Source organism: Piliocolobus tephrosceles, chromosome 21, assembly GCF_002776525.5.
Source record: "Piliocolobus tephrosceles isolate RC106 chromosome 21, ASM277652v3, whole genome shotgun sequence".
NCBI lineage: Eukaryota > Metazoa > Chordata > Mammalia > Primates > Cercopithecidae > Piliocolobus > Piliocolobus tephrosceles.
The window spans coordinates 10,984,261-11,004,022 of record NC_045454.1 but is presented as its reverse complement, the minus strand read 5'-3'; the positions used below and the strand labels follow the sequence as shown (position 1 = coordinate 11,004,022).

Here is a 19,762-nt window from a genome sequence, read left to right as displayed (position 1 = left end):
ATCACTTGAACCTGGGCAGTGGAAGTTGCAGTGAGCCGAGATCCTGCCACTGCACTTCAACCTGGGTGACGGAGCGAGACTCCATCTCAAAAAAAAAAAGATCCATGTGTATGTGCAATCATAAATAAATACAGGCTGGGCGACATAGCTCACGCCTGTAATCCCAGCATGTTGGGAGGCTGAGGCAGGAGGATTGCTTGAAGCCAGGAGTTCAAGAAGACCAGCCTAGGCAACATAGCTAGACCCTCTCTCTACAAAACTTTTCTTTCTTTCTTTTTTTTTTTTTTTTTTGAGACGAGTCCCACTCTCACCCAGGCTGGAGTTTAGTGGAGTGAGCTCACCTCACTGCAACCTCCGCCTCCCAGGTTCAAGCGATTCTCCAGCCTCAGCCTCCTGAGTAGCTAGGACTACAGATGCACTCCACCTTGTCCAGCTAATTTTTGTATTTTTAGTAGAGATGGGGTTTCACCATGTTGGCCGGGCTGGTCTTGAACTCCTGACCTCAGGTGATCCACCTGCCTTGGCCTCCCAAAGTGCTGGGATTACAGGCATGAGCCACTGCACCCAGCCAACAAAACTTTTTTTTGAGATGGAGTCTCACTCTGTCGCCCAGGCTGGAGTGCAGTGGCGCAATCTCGGCTCACTGCAAGCTCTGCCTCCCGGGTTCACGCCATTCTCCTGCCTCAGCCTCCTGAGTAGCTGGAACTACAGGCGCCCGCCACCATGCCTGGCTAATTTTTTGTATTTTTAGTAGAGATGGGGTTTCACCATGTTAGCCAGGATGGTCTCGATCTCCTGACCTCGTGATCCGCCCCCCTCGGCCTCCCAAAGTCCTGGGATTACAGGCCTGAGCCACCGCGCCCGGCCTCCCAACAAAACATTTTTAAGAAATAGCTGGGTGTGGTGGTGCACACCTGTAGTCCCAGCCACTTGGGAGTCTAGGTGGGAGAATCTCTTGAGCCTGGGAGTTCAAGGCTGTAGTGAGCAGTGATTGTGCAGCCTGGGTGACAGAGTGAGAAGACTGTGTCTCAAAAATAAGTAATTAATTAATTAATGGCACGAGTGCACCTCTCATGGCTGGCATAGCACCCACCCAGGCTGCACAGCCAGGAAGTGCTGTCAGGAGATAGGAGCCCATGATCTGAGCTTGAATCCTTGCCCTGAAACCCTAGCAAGTCTCTCTGGGAACAAACAGGGAACTATTGTCTGAGAGGCCACTATCACCAGGCTATATCACTTCCCCATGCCTCAGTTTCCCTAGTTGTAAAATGGGTCTAGTAACAGAGCCCATCTCAGAATCTTGCTATAAAATAAAGTATTAGGCCGGGCGCAGTGGCTCACGCCTGTAATCCCAGCACTTTGGGAGTCCAGGAGATCAAGACCATCCTGGCTATCACGGTGAAACCCCATCTCTACTAAAAAACACAAAAAAATTACCGGGTGTGGTGGCGGGCACCTGTAGTCCCAGCTACTTGGGAGGCTGAGGCAGGAGAATGGCATGAACCCAGGAGGCGAGCTTGCAGTGATCCGAGATCGCCACTGCACTCCAGCCTGGGCGACAGAGTGAGACTCTGTCTCAAAAAAAATAAAAATTAAAATAAATATATAAATAAAGTATTAGCAGAAAATAAGCACTCCCTAAGTGTTAACTATGAGGATCACGAACGAGTTTGTGTGTTCTTGCGAGCAAGTGCACACGGGTGTTTGTGTGTGCCTCAGTTTCCCCATCTGCCCAACCAAAGGCCAGCATGTGCTCCCTGCAAGCCCCTGACTGTGTGCCTCTTCTAAGATCCCCTGCTCCATTTTCTTTTTCTTTTTTCTTTCTTTCTTTTTTTTTTTTTTTTTTGAGACAGACTCTCTTTCTTTCTGTCGCCCAGGTTGGAGTGCAGTGGCGGGATCTCAGCTCACTGCAACCTCCGCCTCCCGGGTTCAAGCGATTTTCCTGCCTCAGCCTCCCGAGTAGCTGGGAGTACAGGTGCCCACCACAACACCCGCCTATTTTTTGTATTTTTAGCAGAGATAGAGTTTCACCGTGTTGGCCAGGCTGGCCTTGAACTCCTGACCTCAGGTGATCCACCTGCCTTGGCCTCCCAAGGCACTGGGATTACAGGTGTAAACCACCGCGCCCGGCCCCCAGCTCCATTTTCATTCCCCGTGTTGAGGTCATGTGGAGGCTTTTAAGTGCCTGGAGACCCCCATGCCAGGCAGCATCCTGAGAACAGGAGGTGGAGGCTGCATGGAGGGACCGAGCTAGGGGAACTGTAGGACCTCCTATCAGACTGAGGACCTCCTATCAGACTGGGGAAGGCCTGGCTTGGACACACCCGGGTCCCTGTCCTCTGTGCGAGGTGCTACAACCCCTGAGTTCCCATTTATGATCTAATGGGGAGCTTGGATGTCAGGGTTCCCGTCCCTGCGGCGGGGGATGGAGATAAGACGCCAGGATCCTGGTCTCTGGAGCTCCTTAGAGGGCTGGATCCTGGTCCCTGACGAGGGAGGAGTATGTCCCCCTTGCAAGGCGGGTTGAATTTGAATGCGAAGTCCCAGCCCTGTGGGGGGAAGAGTGTGCTGACACCCTGGGGTTCTCTCCCGGAAAGGGAGTGTCTCGAACTGTGGATTTGCGTCCCTGGAGGGAGCACTGACGTCTGAGTCTCCACTCGTACAGGCGGCTCGGATGCAGGGTACACGTCTTGTCCCGAGGGGCTTCTGGGGCACTAGCTGCCTTCTGAAGGGGTGTAGAGACAGTGCACGGACTCCGGTGTTCCCCTCTTGGGGTGGGGAAGCTCCGATCCGAGGTTCTCATTCTGACCTCCGACGTTACCGTGGGGCAAGGAAACTCGGACCCCAGGGTAGCTGGGCCTCCTATCAGGGAAAAGCGAGCGGGGCGGGTCTGGGGGGGCGGAGACGCGGCGGGCGGGGCTCCGCCAGACCCCGCCCCCGCCCGCCAGTGCTGGCCGCGCGTCTCCAAGTCTGCGAGGCCGAGGTGGGCGCCGAGAGCCGGGCGCCACAGCCCGCGCGTCTCACTGCGCCCTGCGCGCCCCGGGGTCTATGGAGCGGCCCCTCCACGCCGCCCGGCCGGCCCCACGCCGCGCCCGGAGCTTGCTCTGCGGCCAAGTAACCGGACTGGCGGTCCTGCGGGTAGGGGAAGCTTGCAATCTGGCAGGAGGGGGACTTCTGGATCCCGGAGGAATGGGGGGCTGGAACTCCAGTGTCCTGGGGGCTACGGGGTCGGGACGAGGGTATCCCGGGGCTGGGGGAAGGGGCGCGCGGGTGTTTGGGTCCTGGAGAAATCTGGGGCTGGGAGACCTGGACGCGGGGGTCTGGGGCATCTGGACACCTGGCTGGGAGATTTGGGGGCGGCCTGGTACCTGCGTTTAGGGGGTGTTCTGAGCGCCTGGTCCTGGAGGAATGAAGACCTAACTGCAAACGTTCCTGGTTCTAGGGTATCAGGAGACCAGGACACCTGGTCCCCGCGTGTCGGGTCAATCCTGGGGGCGTCCTGGGGCAGAAGCTGTGGCGGCTGCGTCCGGGGCTGGGGCTGGCGCGCCGGGGTCTTCAGGGAGGAAGTTGTGGTCGTGGGGATGTGGCGGTCCGGACACGTGGCGCCACCCCGAGAGGCTGGGGGTGATCCCTGGGCAGGACACAGGATGGGGGTCCCTGCCCTCTGCCCCCTGCCTCCTTAGCCCAGCCAGGGAAACAGACTGCAGATCCGCGGAGTCAAGACTCCGGGGATGGGCTTGGGGGGCGGGTCCCCGGGGCAGAGGGCTCCGGGAGCTGGAGCGGTGCGTACCTGGCCCGGGAGGCGCCCGCCCCCCGCCCGGCTTGGGCATGCTTGGCACGCAGCGCGCGGGCCGGTTCGATCCGTATGCGCGCCGCGTGCGCCCATTGGTATGCGGGAGCCGGCCCGGCGCGGGCGTGAGGCGGGCGCGCTGGCGGGCGGCGCGGGGGAGGAGGCGGCGGGGCACGTCCTCACCCGGAGCGCCAGCCCCGGGCCGGCTAGGGTGGGAGCTGCGGCCTCCGGACCGAGGCCTCCAGGGAGGGGAAACTGAGGCACCATCCAGCCCCCGTCCCCAGCTCCTTGCTGGGACCCTGAGCCTCGCACGAATCTCAGTTTCCCTAGAAGGTCTCCCGAGGGCACTGAGCGCTGCCTCTGACCCCCTCCCGCTGCAGGAGACTCGGGACTCGGAGCCCGCCTGAGCAAGCCCCCCGGAGATGGCAGCCCCCTATCCCGGCAGTGGCGGCGGAAGCGAAGTCAAATGCGTGGGAGGCCGCGGCGCCAGCGTCCCGTGGGACTTTCTACCCGGGCTGATGGTCAAGGCGCCGTCCGGACCATGGTGAGCAAAGCCCCGCCCTTCTGGCCGCGGCCCCGCCCCCGGGGAGGCGTCCCCGGGACCAATTCACACCCGATGTTCTGTCTCCATGCCAAGGGGCAGTTCACACCCAGCTCCCTGCCCCGCCCCTTGGGGCTGCGTCTTACCTTGAGTTAACTACCATCCTGAGCCCGCTCTCCTGAGTTCAGCTTCTAGTCCCGGTCCTCAGAATTCACGCCCAACATCTTTAATCTCTCGCCCTTCCTCCTCCTTCCCCCAAGAATTGACACTCGAGGTTCTGTCCCTGGGCCGGAGTGTAGAATCCACACTCTGGTCTGCTCCCACCTGCAGAGGTGTAGAATCCACTCCCAACGTCCGGTCCCGTTCCCAAGGCCCCGGGAGGCGGGGCTCGCCCCCAGTTCCCACGCCCCTGAGTCCCGGGGCCCCGCAGACACCTCCTCCGCGCCGCCCGCCCAGCCTGCAGGCGCAGCGCAAGGAGAAGTCCCGGAACGCGGCGCGCTCGCGGCGCGGGAAAGAGAACCTGGAGTTCTTCGAGCTGGCCAAGCTTCTCCCGCTGCCCGGCGCCATCTCAAGCCAGCTGGACAAGGCTTCCATCGTGCGCCTCAGCGTCACCTACCTCCGCCTGCGCCGGTTCGCCGCGCTGGGGGCACCGCCCTGGGGGCTGAGAGCCGCGGGGCCGCCAGCTGGCCTCGGTGAGTGCGCGTGCGCGGGGCAAGGGTCCCAGGGCCCTCGTGGCCGAGTCACTGCAGCCCGGGTCTGAGCTGCGGACCTGCCCTCTCCCAGATGCTTGTCTCTAGAGTCAGCCAGGACCTTTGCGTGCCCCATCAGGTGGCTTCTGCTCTTCAAGCCTCAGTTTATTAAACTGTCAAATGGGCGCAAGAGGTTGGGAAGCTTTCGTGAATTCTGCCCTAAACAAGGTCCTGGCAGTGCTAGGGGTCACTGGTAAATGCTATTCCTGTATTTTTATTAGGAGAGAGGAATCATTATTACAACCAAAGAAACTCCCAGCTGCATGAGCGGGACAGAGGAGACCCACCCTGACTTGGGACGCCCATTCGCTAATGGGCGAGAGACCCTGGACCCAGACCTGAGGGGCCCCAGAGGGGACGCAAGGACTGTACAGTCTGGGCCCCCAGTTGGAGAAGCAAGAGGGAGACAGTATGATGTGGCGGATGAGATGGGGAACTTCAGGAAGATGCCCCATGTTCCTGTGGCCGCGCAGCCACCCCCCAGATTTGCAACCCCGGGCAGGTCGCCTCACTTCTCTGTGCCTTAATGTGAAGTGAGAAAAACGGTGCAACCTTCCCCAGGGGGCTGAGCAGAGAGTCAACCAGGTCATATTTGCAAAGTCCCTGGAAGTGCCTAGCTCAGAGCAAGCCACCGCTATGCTGCCAATGCTGTTATCAGCAGTGACCTTGCAGGGCTGCTGGAGGGGTTCGGGGCGTGGAGGAGGGGGCGGTGGGGGCTGCCGCTTTTGGAGCATCTCCTGCCTCTCTGGCACTTTTCTGAGCGCTGGGATCCAGCAGGAGAAACAAACGAGACAAAAGTCCCTGCCCCAGAGCGGCTGGCATCCTAGTGGCCTAGACACAATAAAGAAATAGGCAAAGCAATATAATCTAGAATATGTAAAAATATAAACTCTGTAAGATACAGATAAATATCTAAGTTTATTATTATTACTCAGACTTTATTATTGAGACATGGAAGTGTTATGTTGTTATTATTACTTCTATTTTATGTGTTTGTTACAGCTTTGCGGTTATGAGGATAAGGTGTGAGTGGTGTTTATCTGAAGTCTCAGGGCACCCCAGGCTACCCCTGTCCCCACCCCTCCAGGAGAAGAGGGTGTCCTTAGGGTGGGGTTGGAGGGGCTCCAATTCCCCTCCTGCCCCGTCCCAGGGGAAGAGGGGGGAGAGAAAATAGCATTGATTAAGCTCGCAATAAATCACCATTTAAATTTAAATAATCCGGCTTCCCAGGCGGTAATTAGGCGAATTGACTGGCGCGGAGAGAATGCGGCATTAGCGCCGCTGATTACTGTCATTACCGCGAACAACATGTGCGCCGGCGGGGGATAAACATCTTGTCTATTGTCCCCGAGCTGGAGGGGGGAAGGCGGGGGCTAAGAGAGCCCCGGCGGCGTCCAGCCCCCCATTACCTGGATGGGCATTCCGGGGCTCAGAGGCATCAGAGGCTGGCTGAGGTCACAGCACTGACGTGGCACAACATGGACTTAATCGACCCCACTGCGGCCGCGGTGCCAAGTGGAAGTAGGGTCAGGACAGTGTCGGGGTGCTTGGTACTGCGTGGACTCCTATAGTCCCAAAATTGGGAAATCGGGGGTCAGGGGCATTTCTGGCTCTACAGAGTCCCTAACAAGAGGCCAAGCACCTGCTTCCATAGTTCAGAGGAGGAGCTGAGGACAGCGTTTTAGCTGAAGCCACAGAGCAGAGCAGTCGGTCACACTCTCTGAAGGGGAGGGGACTCCCATGCCCTCCTCAGTAATAAGCCGGGCACCATGGCTCACATCCGTAATCCCAGCACTTTGGGGCACCAAGGTGGGAGGATCGCTTTAGGCCAGGAGTTTGAGACCAGCCAGGGCAACATAGCAAAACCCTGGGCAATATAACAAAACCCTGTCCCTACAAAAATACAAATATTGGCCGAGCGAGCACGGTGGTTCACGCCTGTAATCCCAGCACTTTGGGAGGCCGAGGCGGGCAGATCACGAGGTCAGGAGTTCGAGACCATCCTGGCCAGCATGGTGAAACCCCGTCTCTACCAAAATACAAAGAATTAGCTGGGCACGGTGGCATGTGCCTGTAGTCCCGGCTACTCAGGAGGCTGAGGCAGGGGAATTGCTTGAACCCAGGAGGCAAAGATTGCAGTGAGCCAAGATCGCGCCACTGCACTCCAGACTGGTGACAGAGCAAGACTCCGTCTCAAAAAATATATAAAATAAAAATAAATAAATAAGCCAGGTTTGGTGGTGCCCGCCTGTGGTCCCTGATACTGAAGAGGCTAAGGTGGGAGGATTGCTTGAGCTGAGGAGGTTGAGGCTGCAGTGAGTCGTGATCGGGCCACTGCACTCCAGCCTGGGCAACAGAGCAAGACCCACTACCTAAAATAATAACAATAATAGTGATCATATAGAATGTGCGCATCAGACCCTGTGATAAGCCCTGTATACAAATACCTCTTTTTCAGAGGGAGGCACTATTATGATTCCCAAGTTACAGAAGTGTTTGCCCAAGGTCACACAGCTGGGATTCAAACACAGATGACCTGGCCCCAACCTCTCAACCATCATATGTGGTCTGTAGGTCTACAGGAGTGGGTTCTAGGTCTCTGCCTCTCTAAGCCTCAGTCCACCATCTGCGAAATGGGACAACAGGTGTTTGAGTCTAGCCCTGAGCCTCTGAGTCTGGAGAGGAGACAGCCTAAATCTCACGTCAGCACTCCCTATTCCTTTTTTTTTTTAAACGCAGTTTTGTTCTTGTTGCCCAGGCTGGAGTGCAGTGGTACAACCTCTGCCTCCAGGGTTCAAGCAATTCTCCTGACTCAACCTCCTGAATAGCTAGGATTACAGGTGCCCACCACCGCACCCAGCTAATTTTTTGTATTTTTAGTAGAGAGGGGGTTTCACCATGTTGGTCAGGCTGGTCTCGAACTCCTAACCTCCTTATCCTCCCAAAGTGCTGGGATTGCAGGCATGAGCCACCGCGCCCGGCCTTTACAGCCTTCTTTCTTCCCATAGCACTTATTGTCATCTGACACTCTGTATTTGTCTTGTTATTTTGTGTCATTCACTAACAGCCCCTTGGTTGCTGAGCTTGGAATAGCATCTGGGACACAATGAGGGCTTACTAAATTGTTGAGTGACTGTGGCAGTTGAGGGAAGGAGGGGTGACATATTTATTTATTTATTTATTTATTTATTTATTTATTTATTTATTTATTTATAGATGGAGTTTCACTCTTGTTGCCCAGGCTCCTGGAGTACAATGGTATGATCTCGGCTCACCGCAACCTCCACCTCCTGGGTTCAAGTGATTCTCCTGCTTCAGCTTCCCTAGTAGTTGGGATTACAGGCATGTGCCACCACGCCTGGCTAGTTTTGTATTTTTAGTAGAGATGGGGTTTCTCCATGTTGCTCAGGCTGGTCTCGAACTCCCGACCTCAGGTGATCCACCCGCCTCAGTCTCCCAAAGTGCTGGGATTACAGGCGTGAGCCACCGCACCCGGCCCTTTTTTTATTTTTTTGAGACAGGGTCTTGCTCTGTCGCCGAGGCTGGAATGCAGTGGTACAATCTTGGTTCACTGCAGCCTCTGCCTGCTGGGCTCAAGAGATCCTCCCACTTCAGCCTTCCAAGTAGCCAGGACTACAGGCACATGCCACCACGCCTAGCTACTTTTTGCTTTTTTTTTTTTTTTTTTTGAGACAGAGTCTCGCTCTGTCGCCCAGGCTGGAGTGCAGTGGCGGGATCTCAGCTCACTGCAAGCTCCGCCTCCCAGGTTTACGCCATTCTCCTGCCTCAGCCTCCCGAGTAGCTGGGACTACAGGCGCCCGCCACCTCGCCAGGCTAGTTTTTTGTATTTTTTAGTAGAGACGGGGTTTCACCGTGTTAGCCAGGATGGTCTCGATCTCCTGACCTTGTGATCCACCCGTCTCGGCCTCCCAAAGTGCTGGGATTACAGGCTTGAGCCACCGTGCCCGGCCCGGCCTGCATTTTTTATAGAGACAAAGTCTTATCATGTTGCCCAAGCTGGTCTCACATTCCTGGGATCAAATGATTTGCCAACCTTGGCCTCCCAAAGTGTTGGGATTACAGGTGTGAGCCACTGTGGCCAGCCAACGGGTGACTTCTTAGCTCACAGGTCAGGCACAGCCTTGCTGAGGAAGTAACTTTTTTTTTTTTTGAGACAGAGTCTTGCTCTGTCACCCAGGCTGGAGTGCAGTGGTGCAATCTTGGCTCACTGCAACCGCCACTTCCCAGGTTCAAGTGATTCGCCTGCCTCAGCCTCCCAGGTAGCTGGGTTACAAGCACACGCCACCATGCCCAGCTAATTTTTGTATTTTTAGTAGAGACAGGGTTTCACCATTTGGCCAGGCTGGTCTTGAACTCCTGACCTCAGGTGATGCACTCATCTCAGCCTCCCAGAGTGCTGGGATTACAGGTGTAAGCCACTGGGCCCAGCCAAGGAAGTAATCTTTGAGCTGAGGCTCCAAAGAGGTGTGGGAGCGGCTGTGAGAAAAGCTGGAAGAGAGTGGCTCAGCAGAGGGAACAGAAGGTATAAAGGCCCTGAAGCAGGCAGGGATCAGCTTGCTGAGTGCAGAGCCTCATGCACAGTGGTAGGGGTTTGGCTGCTACCTGCAGTGAGAGGGGAGTCACGGAGGTGGTGAGGGCGGAAGTAGGAGCCCAGTGAGGATGAGGGTGTGGTGGTCCAGCCAGGGCAGCTAGACTGGGCTGGGGCCATGGGTGGCGGGACACAGGTGACATGGTCAGGTCCAACCCCTGAGACTTGCTTAAAATGCATGTGGGTGTGAAAGACACAGAGGGTGGCCTCCAAGAAACCACCCGAAAAGGCAGAGGTGCCCTGATGTTATCTGTAGTCATACTGAAAAGAAAAGCACGGCCGGCGCAGTGGCTCACACCTGTAATCCCAGCACTTTGTGAGGCTGAGGTGGATGAATCACCTGAGGTCAGGAGTTCGAGACAAGCCTGTCTCGAACAGGCAATATGGCAATACGGTGAAACCCTGTCTCAACTAAAAATACAAAAATTAGCCATGTGTGGTGGTGTGCGCCTGTAATCCCAGCTACTTGGGAGGCTGAGGCAGGAGAATTGCTTGAACCTGGAGGCAGAGGTTTCGGTGAGCTGAGATCACGCCACTGCACTGCAGCCTGTGTGTCAGAGCTAGACTCCGTCTCAAAAAAAACAGAGAATGGTGGCATAACTCCCAGTAGTAGGCACCTACTGTATGCACTAGCCTATTCAGCTCTATCACTGTAGACCAATTTTACAGATGAGGCTGAGGAAAGTAAAGGCAGAGGTGACCTGGCACTGCCCCACCCCATGGTGCTCACCCCCATGCAGCCCTCAGGCCCGCGGCACTTCGACGATGGGGCATGTGAAGGACCCCTCTCCCGACTTCCCTGGGTGATGAAGCCGCAGCCTCTTCTCTCCAGGACCCGGGGGCAACACATCCCCTCAGGGCAGTTGAGAAGGGCAGGTGACAGGGGAGACTGGGAACTTGGAAAAGGTCTTGGCTTCTGCCCTTTGCCCCTGGATCCCCCCTCTCTCTGCCCCAAGTCCCCCCTCTCTCTGCACCCAGTTTCCCCCTCTCTCTGCCCCCGGGTCCCCCTCTCTCTGCCCCCGGGTCCCCCTCTCTCTGTCCCTGGGTCCCCCTCTGTCTGCCCCTGGTCTCCCGTCTCTCTGCTCCTCATGCTCCCTTTCTGTGCAGGAGATGAGGACACTGAGCAGGCTCTGATAAGAACCACAGCAAGTGTTTGTTAAATGGATGAGCGATGTTTGGGTTCTGGACATGGGAGGGCGGATGTGGAAGTGGTGAAAAGTCTCCTGCTGAATGTGGAGGACAGAGGAGTGGGGACATTTTGAGGGGAGAGGGAAAGGAGGAAACAGTGGGAGGCATCGGGGACTTGGTGGGATGGGGAGGTAGAGGCTGGGGGTAAAAAGACACATCAGTCAGTGATCAGAAGGAGTCTCTGGGGGTCCCTTTCACAGGGCACTGGACCCATGTATGGGAAAGAGCAGGTCCCCAAGCCCCCCCAGCACACCCCCCAGTCCCGCCGTGCCCGTTAATGTTGTTAATTGCAGCGGTTCAGTCTGACCCAGGCTGATCCTGGGAGAGGGAAAATGAAGGAATTAGCAAAAATGACAGGGGAAAATTGCGACAATTAGCAGGCAGCATTGTTCCTGCCTGTCACCCGGCTGGTTCCGAGCTGTATCTTGAGGGAGGGGGTCCCCGTCACCCCCCCAGCCCCCCAGTAATTGTTCCTGGAGCTCCAGGCGGAGGTGGAGGCAGGCAGGAACAGCCAGGAGGGTGTGGGGTACTCCCGGGAGGAGGACGCTCAGCCCAGACACTAGGGGGCTGGGGATGCGGGGGCTGCGCGCCCATGGGGGAGGGGCGGGGTTTCGCCGCCTGGTGTTTTGATGGTCGGGTAATAACAATAGTAATCACACTATTAATACCAGTCCCGGCTCTGTGCCGCAGCATCTGCTTCTGCCAGGCCCCAGCCAGGCCCTTTCTGTCTGTTAAGTGGACTGAATGTGTGACCAGCCTGGGAAGTCACCGCTCCTGGCAAACCCGCTTGACAGAGGAGGACACTGAGGCACAGAGAGACAGAGAGGCTGCTCCCAGGGCACACAGCCAGGGAGGGGAAGTGCTGGGGCCTGACAGGAGACCTGGTCCCTTAGCCCCATAAGAAACAGGCACTTGGCTGGACGCGGTGGCTCACGCCTGTAATCCCAGCACTTTGGGAGGCCGAGGCGGGCGGATCACGAGGTCAGGAGATCAAGACCATCCTGGCTAACACGGTGAAACCCCGTCTCTACTAAAATACAAAAAATTAGTCAGGCATGGTGGTGGGCACCTGTAGTACCAGCTACTCGGGAGGCTGAGGCAGGAGAATGGCGTGAACCCGGGAGGTGGAGCTTGCAGTGAGCCGAGATCACGCCACTGCACTCCAGCCTGGGAGACAGAGCGAGACTCCGTCTCAAAAAAAAAAAAAAACGAGAGAGAGAGAATTCTATGTTAACTTATTGAGAAACCACCAAATTGTTTTCCACGGTGGCTGTACAATTTTACATTCCCACCAGCAATCTACGAGGGTTCCAGTTTCACCACATCCTTAGCAATACTTACTTTCTGTGTTTTTTTGTTTTGGTTTGGTTTGGTTTGGTTTTTGAGATGGAGTCTCGCTCTGTCGCCCAGGCTGGTGTGCAGTGCCATAATCTCGACTCACCTCCTGGGTTCAAGGGATTATCCTGCCTCAGCCCTGAGTAACTGGGATTGCAGGTGCATGCCACCACGCCCAGATAATTTTTGTATTTTTAGTAGAGGTAAGGTTTCACCATGTTGGCCAGGCTGGTCTCAAACTCTTGACCTTGTGATCTGCCCACCTCAGCCTCCCAAAGTGCTGGGATTACAGGCGTGAGCCACTGTGCCCAGCCATTATTTTTTTGATGCTAGCCATCCTAGCGGGTGTGGAGTGGTGTCTCATTGTGGTTTTGATTTTCATTTTCATAATGACTAATGTTGAGTATCTTTTCATGTGCTTATTGGCCATTTGTATATCATCTTTGGAGAAATATCTATTCAAGTCCTTTGCCCATTTTTAAAAATATATTTTTTGTAGAGATGAGGTCTCACTGTGTTGCCCAGGCTAGTCTCGATCTCTTGGGCTCAAGCAATCCTCCCACTTCAGCCTCCCAAAGTGCTGAGATCACAGGTATGAGCCACTGTGCCTGGCCCTTTGCCTTTTTTTTTTTTCCAAGACGGAGTCTCACTCTGTCACCCAGGCTGCAGTGCAATGGCCCTAACTCAGCTCACTGCAACCTCCGCCTCCCGGGTTCAAGTGATTTATCCTGCCTCAGCCTCCTGAGTAGGTGGGATTACAGGCACCCACCATCATGCATGCCCGGCTAATTTTTGTAGCGAATTTTTGGGGTTTCATCATTGCGGTTTTGTAGAGAAATTTTGGGATTTCATCATATTGGCCAGGCTGGTCTCGAACTCCTGACCTCAGGGGATCCACCCACCTCGGCCTCCCAGAGTGTCGGGATTATAGGCATGAGCCACCGCACTGGGCCCCTTTGCCCATTTTTGAACTGTCTTTTTGTTGTTGAGTTGTAAAGTCTCTATCTTCTTCTATTCCTTTATATCCCTCTGTCTCTGTCTCTCAGTCTCCTCTCTGCCTCCTTCTCATCCTTCAGGTCTGAGCTCAAATGTCCCCTCCTTCAACAGCCCTTACCCCATTACTGTTCATTTTGTACCACCTATTTCATTCTCCATAACACTGGCCACAAAAGATAATTCTGTATTTGTTAGTTTTTTTCTTTTTGTCTTTTTTTTTTTTTTTTTTTTTTTAAGAGATGGAGTTTCACTTTGTTGCCCAGGCTGGAGTGCAGTGGCATGATCTCGACTCACTGCAACCTCCACCTCCCAGGTTCAAGCGACCCTCCCACCTAGCCTCCTGAGTAGCTGGAATTACAGGCCCACGCCACGACATCCAGCTAATTTTTTTGTGTTTTTAGTAGGGACAGGTTTCATCATGTTGGCCAGGCTGGTCTCAAACTCCTGACCTCAAGTGATCTGCCTGGCTCCGCCTCCCAAAGTGCTTGCATTACAGGCATGAGCCACCTCGCCCAGGCTGTTGGTTTCTTTTCTTCCTTTTCTTCCTTTTCTTCCCTTTCTTCCCTTTCTTCCTTTCTTCCTTTCTTTCTTTCTTTCGAGACGGAATCTGGCACTGTCATCCAGGCTGGAGTGCAGTGGCGTGATCTCGGCTCAATGCAACCTCCGCCTCCCAGGTTCAAGCGATTCTCCTGCCTCAACCTCTCGAGTAGCTGGGACTACAGGCGCCCACCTCCACACCCGGATAATTTTTTTTATTTTTAGTAGAAACGGGGTTTCACCGTATTGGCCAGGCTGGTCTCGAACCCCTGACCTTGTGATCCACCCGCCTCGGCCTCCCAAAGTGCTGGAATTACAGGTGTGAGCCACCTCACCCAGTCTGTTGGTTTCTTTTTTTTTTTTTTTTTTGAGACGGAGTCTTGCTGTGTCTCCTGGGCTGGAGTGCAGTGGCCAGATCTCAGCTTACTGCAAGCTCCGCCTCCCGGGTTCACGCCATTCTCCTGCCTCAGCCTCCGGAGTAGCTGGGACTACAGGCGCCCGCCACCTTGCCCGGCTACTTTTTACTTTTGTATTTTTAGTAGAGACGGGGTTTCACCGTGTTAGCCAGGATGGTCTCGATCTCCTGACCTCATGATCCACCCGTCTCGGCCTCCCAAAGTGCTGGGATTACAGGCTTGAGCCACCGCGCCCGGCTGGTTTCTTATTTTTTGATTTTTATGGGATCCCTAAGCAGAGATGTTAGTTTCTTGCTTGCTGTTCAACTGTCCCTGATCTGAGAGCCCAGTAGGAGTGCGGGGGTTGCTGGGCTGTCCTGGTCGCCATTGCACCCCCAGCAATGCCTAGTGCAGGACCATAGGGAGAGTAGATATTCAGGGAGTTTTTGTGAATGAATGGGTGGACAAATGAATGAGTCCCTCTATGCACCCCCTGGCCCGTCTGTCTCTTTGAGTCAGTCTGTCACTCACTGTCGCACCCACCTGTGTGTCCCACGCGTCAGGTCTCTCCCCCATGGGTGCCCCGATACCCCAAGATGTCTACAGGCCTTAGGGGAAGAGAGGGAGGTTTGTAGACTGGCTTCCTGGGGACCTGCCCTGGGCAGGGTCAGCCAGACTAACAGGCTTCATCCTTCCATCTGCCCCCAGCCCCAGGCCGCCGCGGTCCCGCAGCGCTGGTCTCCGAAGTCTTCGAGCAGCACCTGGGAGGTCACATCTTGCAGGTGAGTGAGGCCCCTTCCCTCCCCGCTGCTCCTTGCCGCCACCTAGCGGCCGCCTCTGGAGAACAGCGGCCTCTTCAGCATCCATCCATGGTGGGGGGGTACCTGGACTGGGAAGCCGAATGTTCAAGATCCCCCCATTCCCTGCCCCTTCCGAGGACCACTGAAGCCCCCTCCCCATCAGAACAGTCCACCTCAGGCGGAGACCCAGGTTTCAGAACCTCTTACCACTTGGCGGCTGGACAGAGGGACAACAGGTCCACCCTTCCCCCTGCCTGTCTCTCCCGGCTCTAGTCCCTGGATGGCTTTGTGTTCGCCTTGAACCAGGAAGGAAAATTCCTCTACATCTCAGAGACAGTCTCCATCTACCTGGGTCTCTCACAGGTAAGGGACCCCCAGTGGACCTGGATTGGCTCAGCCACCATCTCCCTTGCCAGGCCCATGCATGCCCCTCCTCTCTCCTGGCCTCACCATTGCAGCAAGAAAAATGGACTGCATCTCTGTGGTTCCCAAAGTGTGTTCCTTGGCAACCCACATGGCACCCAACACGGTTCATCCTCGAAGGCAGAGAAGGGCTATTTTTTATCTTTATGTTTTTATTTTTTATTTTTATTTTTTTTTGAGATGGAGTTTTGCTCTTGTTGCCCAGGCTGGAGTGCAGTGGCGCGATCTCAGCTCACTACAACCTCCACCTCCCAGGTTCAAACAATTCTCCTGCCTCAGCCTCCTGAGTAGCTGGGACTATAGGCACGTGCCACCACACCTGGCTAACTTTTTGTATTTTTAGTAGAAACGGGGTTTTACCATGTTAGCCAGGATAGTCTAGATCTCCTGATCTCGTGATCCACCCGCCTCAGCCTCCCAAAGTGCTAGGATTACAGCATGAGCCACTGTGCCCGGCTGAGGAGGGCTGTTAAAGTAACAGGTAGATCTGAGGAAAGCAGGTTCACAGAAGGATCAGTTTGCCAATGACTGACGGGCCAGATGCACCATATTTGCCAACACTTGTTTCCTCTTAACAATTTTAAAGGTTAGAGGCCCAGCACACCGGCTCATGCCTATAATCCCAACACTTTGGGAGGCTTAGGCAGGAGGATCACGTGAGGCCAGGAATTCAAAACCAGCCTGGGCAACACAGGGAGACATCCCACCACTACCACCCCCTCCATCTCTACAAAAAAACTTAGAAATTAGCCGGGCATGGTGGCACACTGTTGTCCTAGCAACTCAGGAGGTTAAGATGGGAGGATTGCTTGAGCCCACGGGGTCAAGGCGGCAGTGAGCCGTGATGGAGCCACTACACTCCAACCTGGACAATAAAGTGAGGCTCTGCCTTTAAAAAAAAAAAAAAGAAAAAGGTTTAGAGCAATTAGTATTGGAAGGGATTGAGGTATTGAGGTTTACTGGCTTTGGAAGGTTTTTGTGGTATTCTGGTTGATCAGCTTGCATTTCTGTCTTTATCTCAAGCTCTTGTTTTCACCCCAGCTCCTGCAGTTGGAGGCTAATGAGTAAGTAAAAGAAGGGCAGATGGCCGGGCATAGTGGCTCACGCCCATAATCTCAGCACTTTGGGAGGCCGAGGCAGGCGAATCATCTGAGGTTGGGAGTTCAAGACCAGCCTGACCAACATGGAGAAACCCCATCTCTCTACTAAAAAAAAATAATAAATACAAAATTAGCCAGGTGTGGTGGTGGACACCTGTAACCCCAGCTACTTGGGAGGCTGAGGCAGGATAATCACTTGAACCCGGGAAGTGGAGGTTGCAGTGAGCCAAGATCGTGCCATTGCACTCCAGCCTGGGCAACAAGAGCGAAACTCCATCTCAAAAAAAAAAAAGGTTGTGGGGGAGGGCAGGAAGACCTACTGAAAGCCCCATCCTTGGAGCGCTGGCATCTCACAGTACCTTAAGCTTTGCTGGTCCCTCCAATACAAACTGCTATCAACTTTGATCATTTTTACAAATATTTTTTGCAAATAGGAAATTTGGGAAATTCAATGCATTGGCAACTTGTGAGTGGCCTTTCAGTGAGATTCCTGGAGGAGGAAAACACAAAAAGGAGGGGATTTGGACAAGAGGACGGGAGGGAGGAAGAGTGGAGGAAAGGCTTGGCTGGGTGTGGTGGCTCACGCCTGTAATCCCAGCACTTTGGGAGGCGAAGGTGGGCAGATCACCTGAGGTCAGGAGTTTGAGACCAGCCTGGGCAAGATGGCGAAACCCGGTGTCTACTAAAAATACAAAATTAGCCAGGTGCAATGGCAGATGCCTATAGTCCCAGCTACTCTGGAGGCTGAGGCAGGAGAATCATTTGAACCTAGGAGGCAGAGGTTGCAGTGAGCCAAGATTGCCCCATTGCACTCCAGCCTGGGCAACGAGAGCAAAACTCTGTCTCAAAAACAAAACAAAACAAAAAGGCCAGGCATGGTGGCTCACGCCCATAATCCCAGCATTTTGGGAAGCCGAGGCGGGCAGATCACCTGAGGTCGGGAGTTTGAGACCAGCCTGACCAACATGAAGAAACCCCATCTCTACTAAAAATACAAAATTAGCCAGGTGTATTGGTGCGTGCCTGTAATCCAGCTACTTGAAAGGCTGAGGCAGGAGAATTGCCTGAACCTGGGAGGCAGAGGTCGTGGTTGAGCCAAGATCACATCATTGCACTCCAGCCTGGGCAATAAGAGGGAAACTCCATCAAAAAAAAAAAGCATAAGAAGTAGTAAAGGCTTGAAGCTGTTGGAGCTGCTGTGGGAGAGGATTTAATGAGGGGGAGGAGCCCAGAGGGATAACAGTCTGAGGGAAGCACGTGATCCCCAAGCTGAGGGGCAATAGGAGTCATGGCAGCCATGGTGGTCGGGTAAGTAACTTGCAGAGGCATCTTTGAACTGTAGGTCAGAAGACCAGTGAGGACACAAGGGCAGAAACACAGTGGGGAGAAGATGGGGGCCTGGATCAAGGGAGGCAGGGAGAGAAGGGGACTGCTGGGAGAGAGATTTACAAGGTAGAATTAAATGTAAAAGTGTTTGAAAAGCTCTCTTTAAGAGCTTAAAAACCACTCCCCTGTTTGTATCTTGAATCTCATTCCTGCTGGGATACCCAGTGATTCATGCCAGGGCACAGTTGTTTGCTGTATGGGGGTGGCAGTGAGTAAGCAGGAGTTGGGTAAACGGAGGCTCTGACACCTCCCACCCATGCCCCACTCCCACACACAGCCCCTTAATAGAGTGGGCGGGGAAAAATCCTTACTAATCACTAGGTATGAAGCGAGAAGAGTCTAAGTTGGTATCTTCCGTTTGAAAGGTAATTTTTTTTTTCTTTTTAAAAATACACTGGCATGAAGCGCACCTGCATGCAGGCAAATGAGGCAAGGCTGAACCCAGCGGGCGGGCGAGTTACTGCGCGCGCACCTCACCCGCCCCCTGCATTCACCTCCTTCGCCGGCAGGTGGAGATGACGGGCAGCAGCGTCTTCGACTACATTCACCCTGGGGACCACTCGGAGGTGCTGGAGCAACTGGGCCTGCGGACCCCGACCCCCGGCCCCCCAACCCCGCCTTCCGTCTCCTCCTCTTCCTCATCCTCTTCCTCTTCGCTTGCGGATACCCCGGAGATCGGTAATTCTAAGGGCTCCCAAATAATGAAGTCTGAGGGTAGATCGGGGGACGCCCGCTGTACTGTATCCAGCCATGCCACGTTTATACAAAAAGCACTGAAGTTAGAACTGTGTAGAACGAATCTTTGCAAAAGGAATCGGAGTATAAATTGAGGCGGTGAGACTTGGCTCCTTAAGCTTGCCAAGCTCTCAAAGATTTGAGCTACAGAAAGACCCCCCTGGCTGCTGAAAGGAGTTGGGAGAGGCTTAGGTAAATAACAAGGCAGGCTTATAGGGAATGCACGCTGGGCTGTGCCTTTAAATACATAATCACATTACATAACTACATTAGGGCCGGGTGCGGCGCCTTGCGCCTGTAACCCCAGCACTTCGGGAGGCCCAGAGGGGCGGATCACTTGAGCTCAGTTGGAGACCAGCCTGGGCAACTTAGTGAAACCCCATCTCTACAAAAATTACGAAAAAGGCCAGGCGTGCTGGCGCACACCTGTGACCCCAGCACTTTGGGAGGCCGAGGCGGGTGGATCACCTAAAGTCAGGAGTTCGAGACCAGCCTGGCCTGCACAGTGAAACCCCATCTCTACTAAAAAAAAAAAAAAAAATTAGCTGGGTATGGTGGCACGTGTCTGTAGTCCCAGCTACTCGGGAGGCTGAGGCAGGAGAATCACTTGAACTCAGGAGGTGGAGGTTGCAGTGAGCAGAGATTGTGGCAGTGAGCAGAGATTGTGGCACTGCACTCCAGCCTGGGCAAGTCCGAGACTCTGTCTCCAAAAAAACAACAAAAAAAGAAAAAAGATAAAAACATTAGCTGGGCATGATGACATATGCCAGTGGTCCCAGCTACTTGGGAGGTGACAGGATGGCTTGAGCCTTGGGGACAGAGGTTGCAGTGAGGAGATCACATCACTGACTCTAGCCTGGGTGACAGAATCAGTGTCTCAAAAAAAAAAAAAAAAAAAAAAAAAAACGCAGGGTGCGGTGGCTCATGCCTGTAATCCCAGCACTTTGGGAGGCTGAGGCGGGCGGATCACCTGAGGTCGGGAGTTTGAGATCAGCCTGGCCAGCATGGTGAAACCCCGTCTCTACTAAAAATACAAAAATTAGCTGGGCATGGTGCAGGCGCCTGTAATTCCAACTACTCAGGAAGCTGAGGCAGGAGAATCGCTTGAACCCAGGAGGCGGAGGTTGCAGTGAGCCGAGATCACGCCACTGTACTCTGAGCAAGACTCCGTCTCAAAA

At 54.5% G+C, this 19,762-nt stretch overlaps 1 protein-coding gene across 1 annotated transcript in view; it reads left to right on the top strand.

The window, feature by feature from the left end:
• Nucleotides 1-2,977: 2,977 nt before the first annotated feature.
• The window catches only part of NPAS1 (neuronal PAS domain protein 1), a 25,040-nt gene continuing 8,255 nt past the window's right edge, over nucleotides 2,978-19,762 (top strand). The window contains exons 1-6 of the mRNA XM_023182257.3: nucleotides 2,978-3,138; nucleotides 4,171-4,334; nucleotides 4,788-5,023; nucleotides 14,849-14,922; nucleotides 15,214-15,303; nucleotides 18,359-18,527. Of these exons, the coding sequence (XP_023038025.1) occupies nucleotides 4,213-4,334; nucleotides 4,788-5,023; nucleotides 14,849-14,922; nucleotides 15,214-15,303; nucleotides 18,359-18,527 (691 nt within the window). The 5' untranslated portion in view covers nucleotides 2,978-3,138; nucleotides 4,171-4,212. The remainder of the gene's footprint in view (nucleotides 3,139-4,170; nucleotides 4,335-4,787; nucleotides 5,024-14,848; nucleotides 14,923-15,213; nucleotides 15,304-18,358; nucleotides 18,528-19,762) is intronic.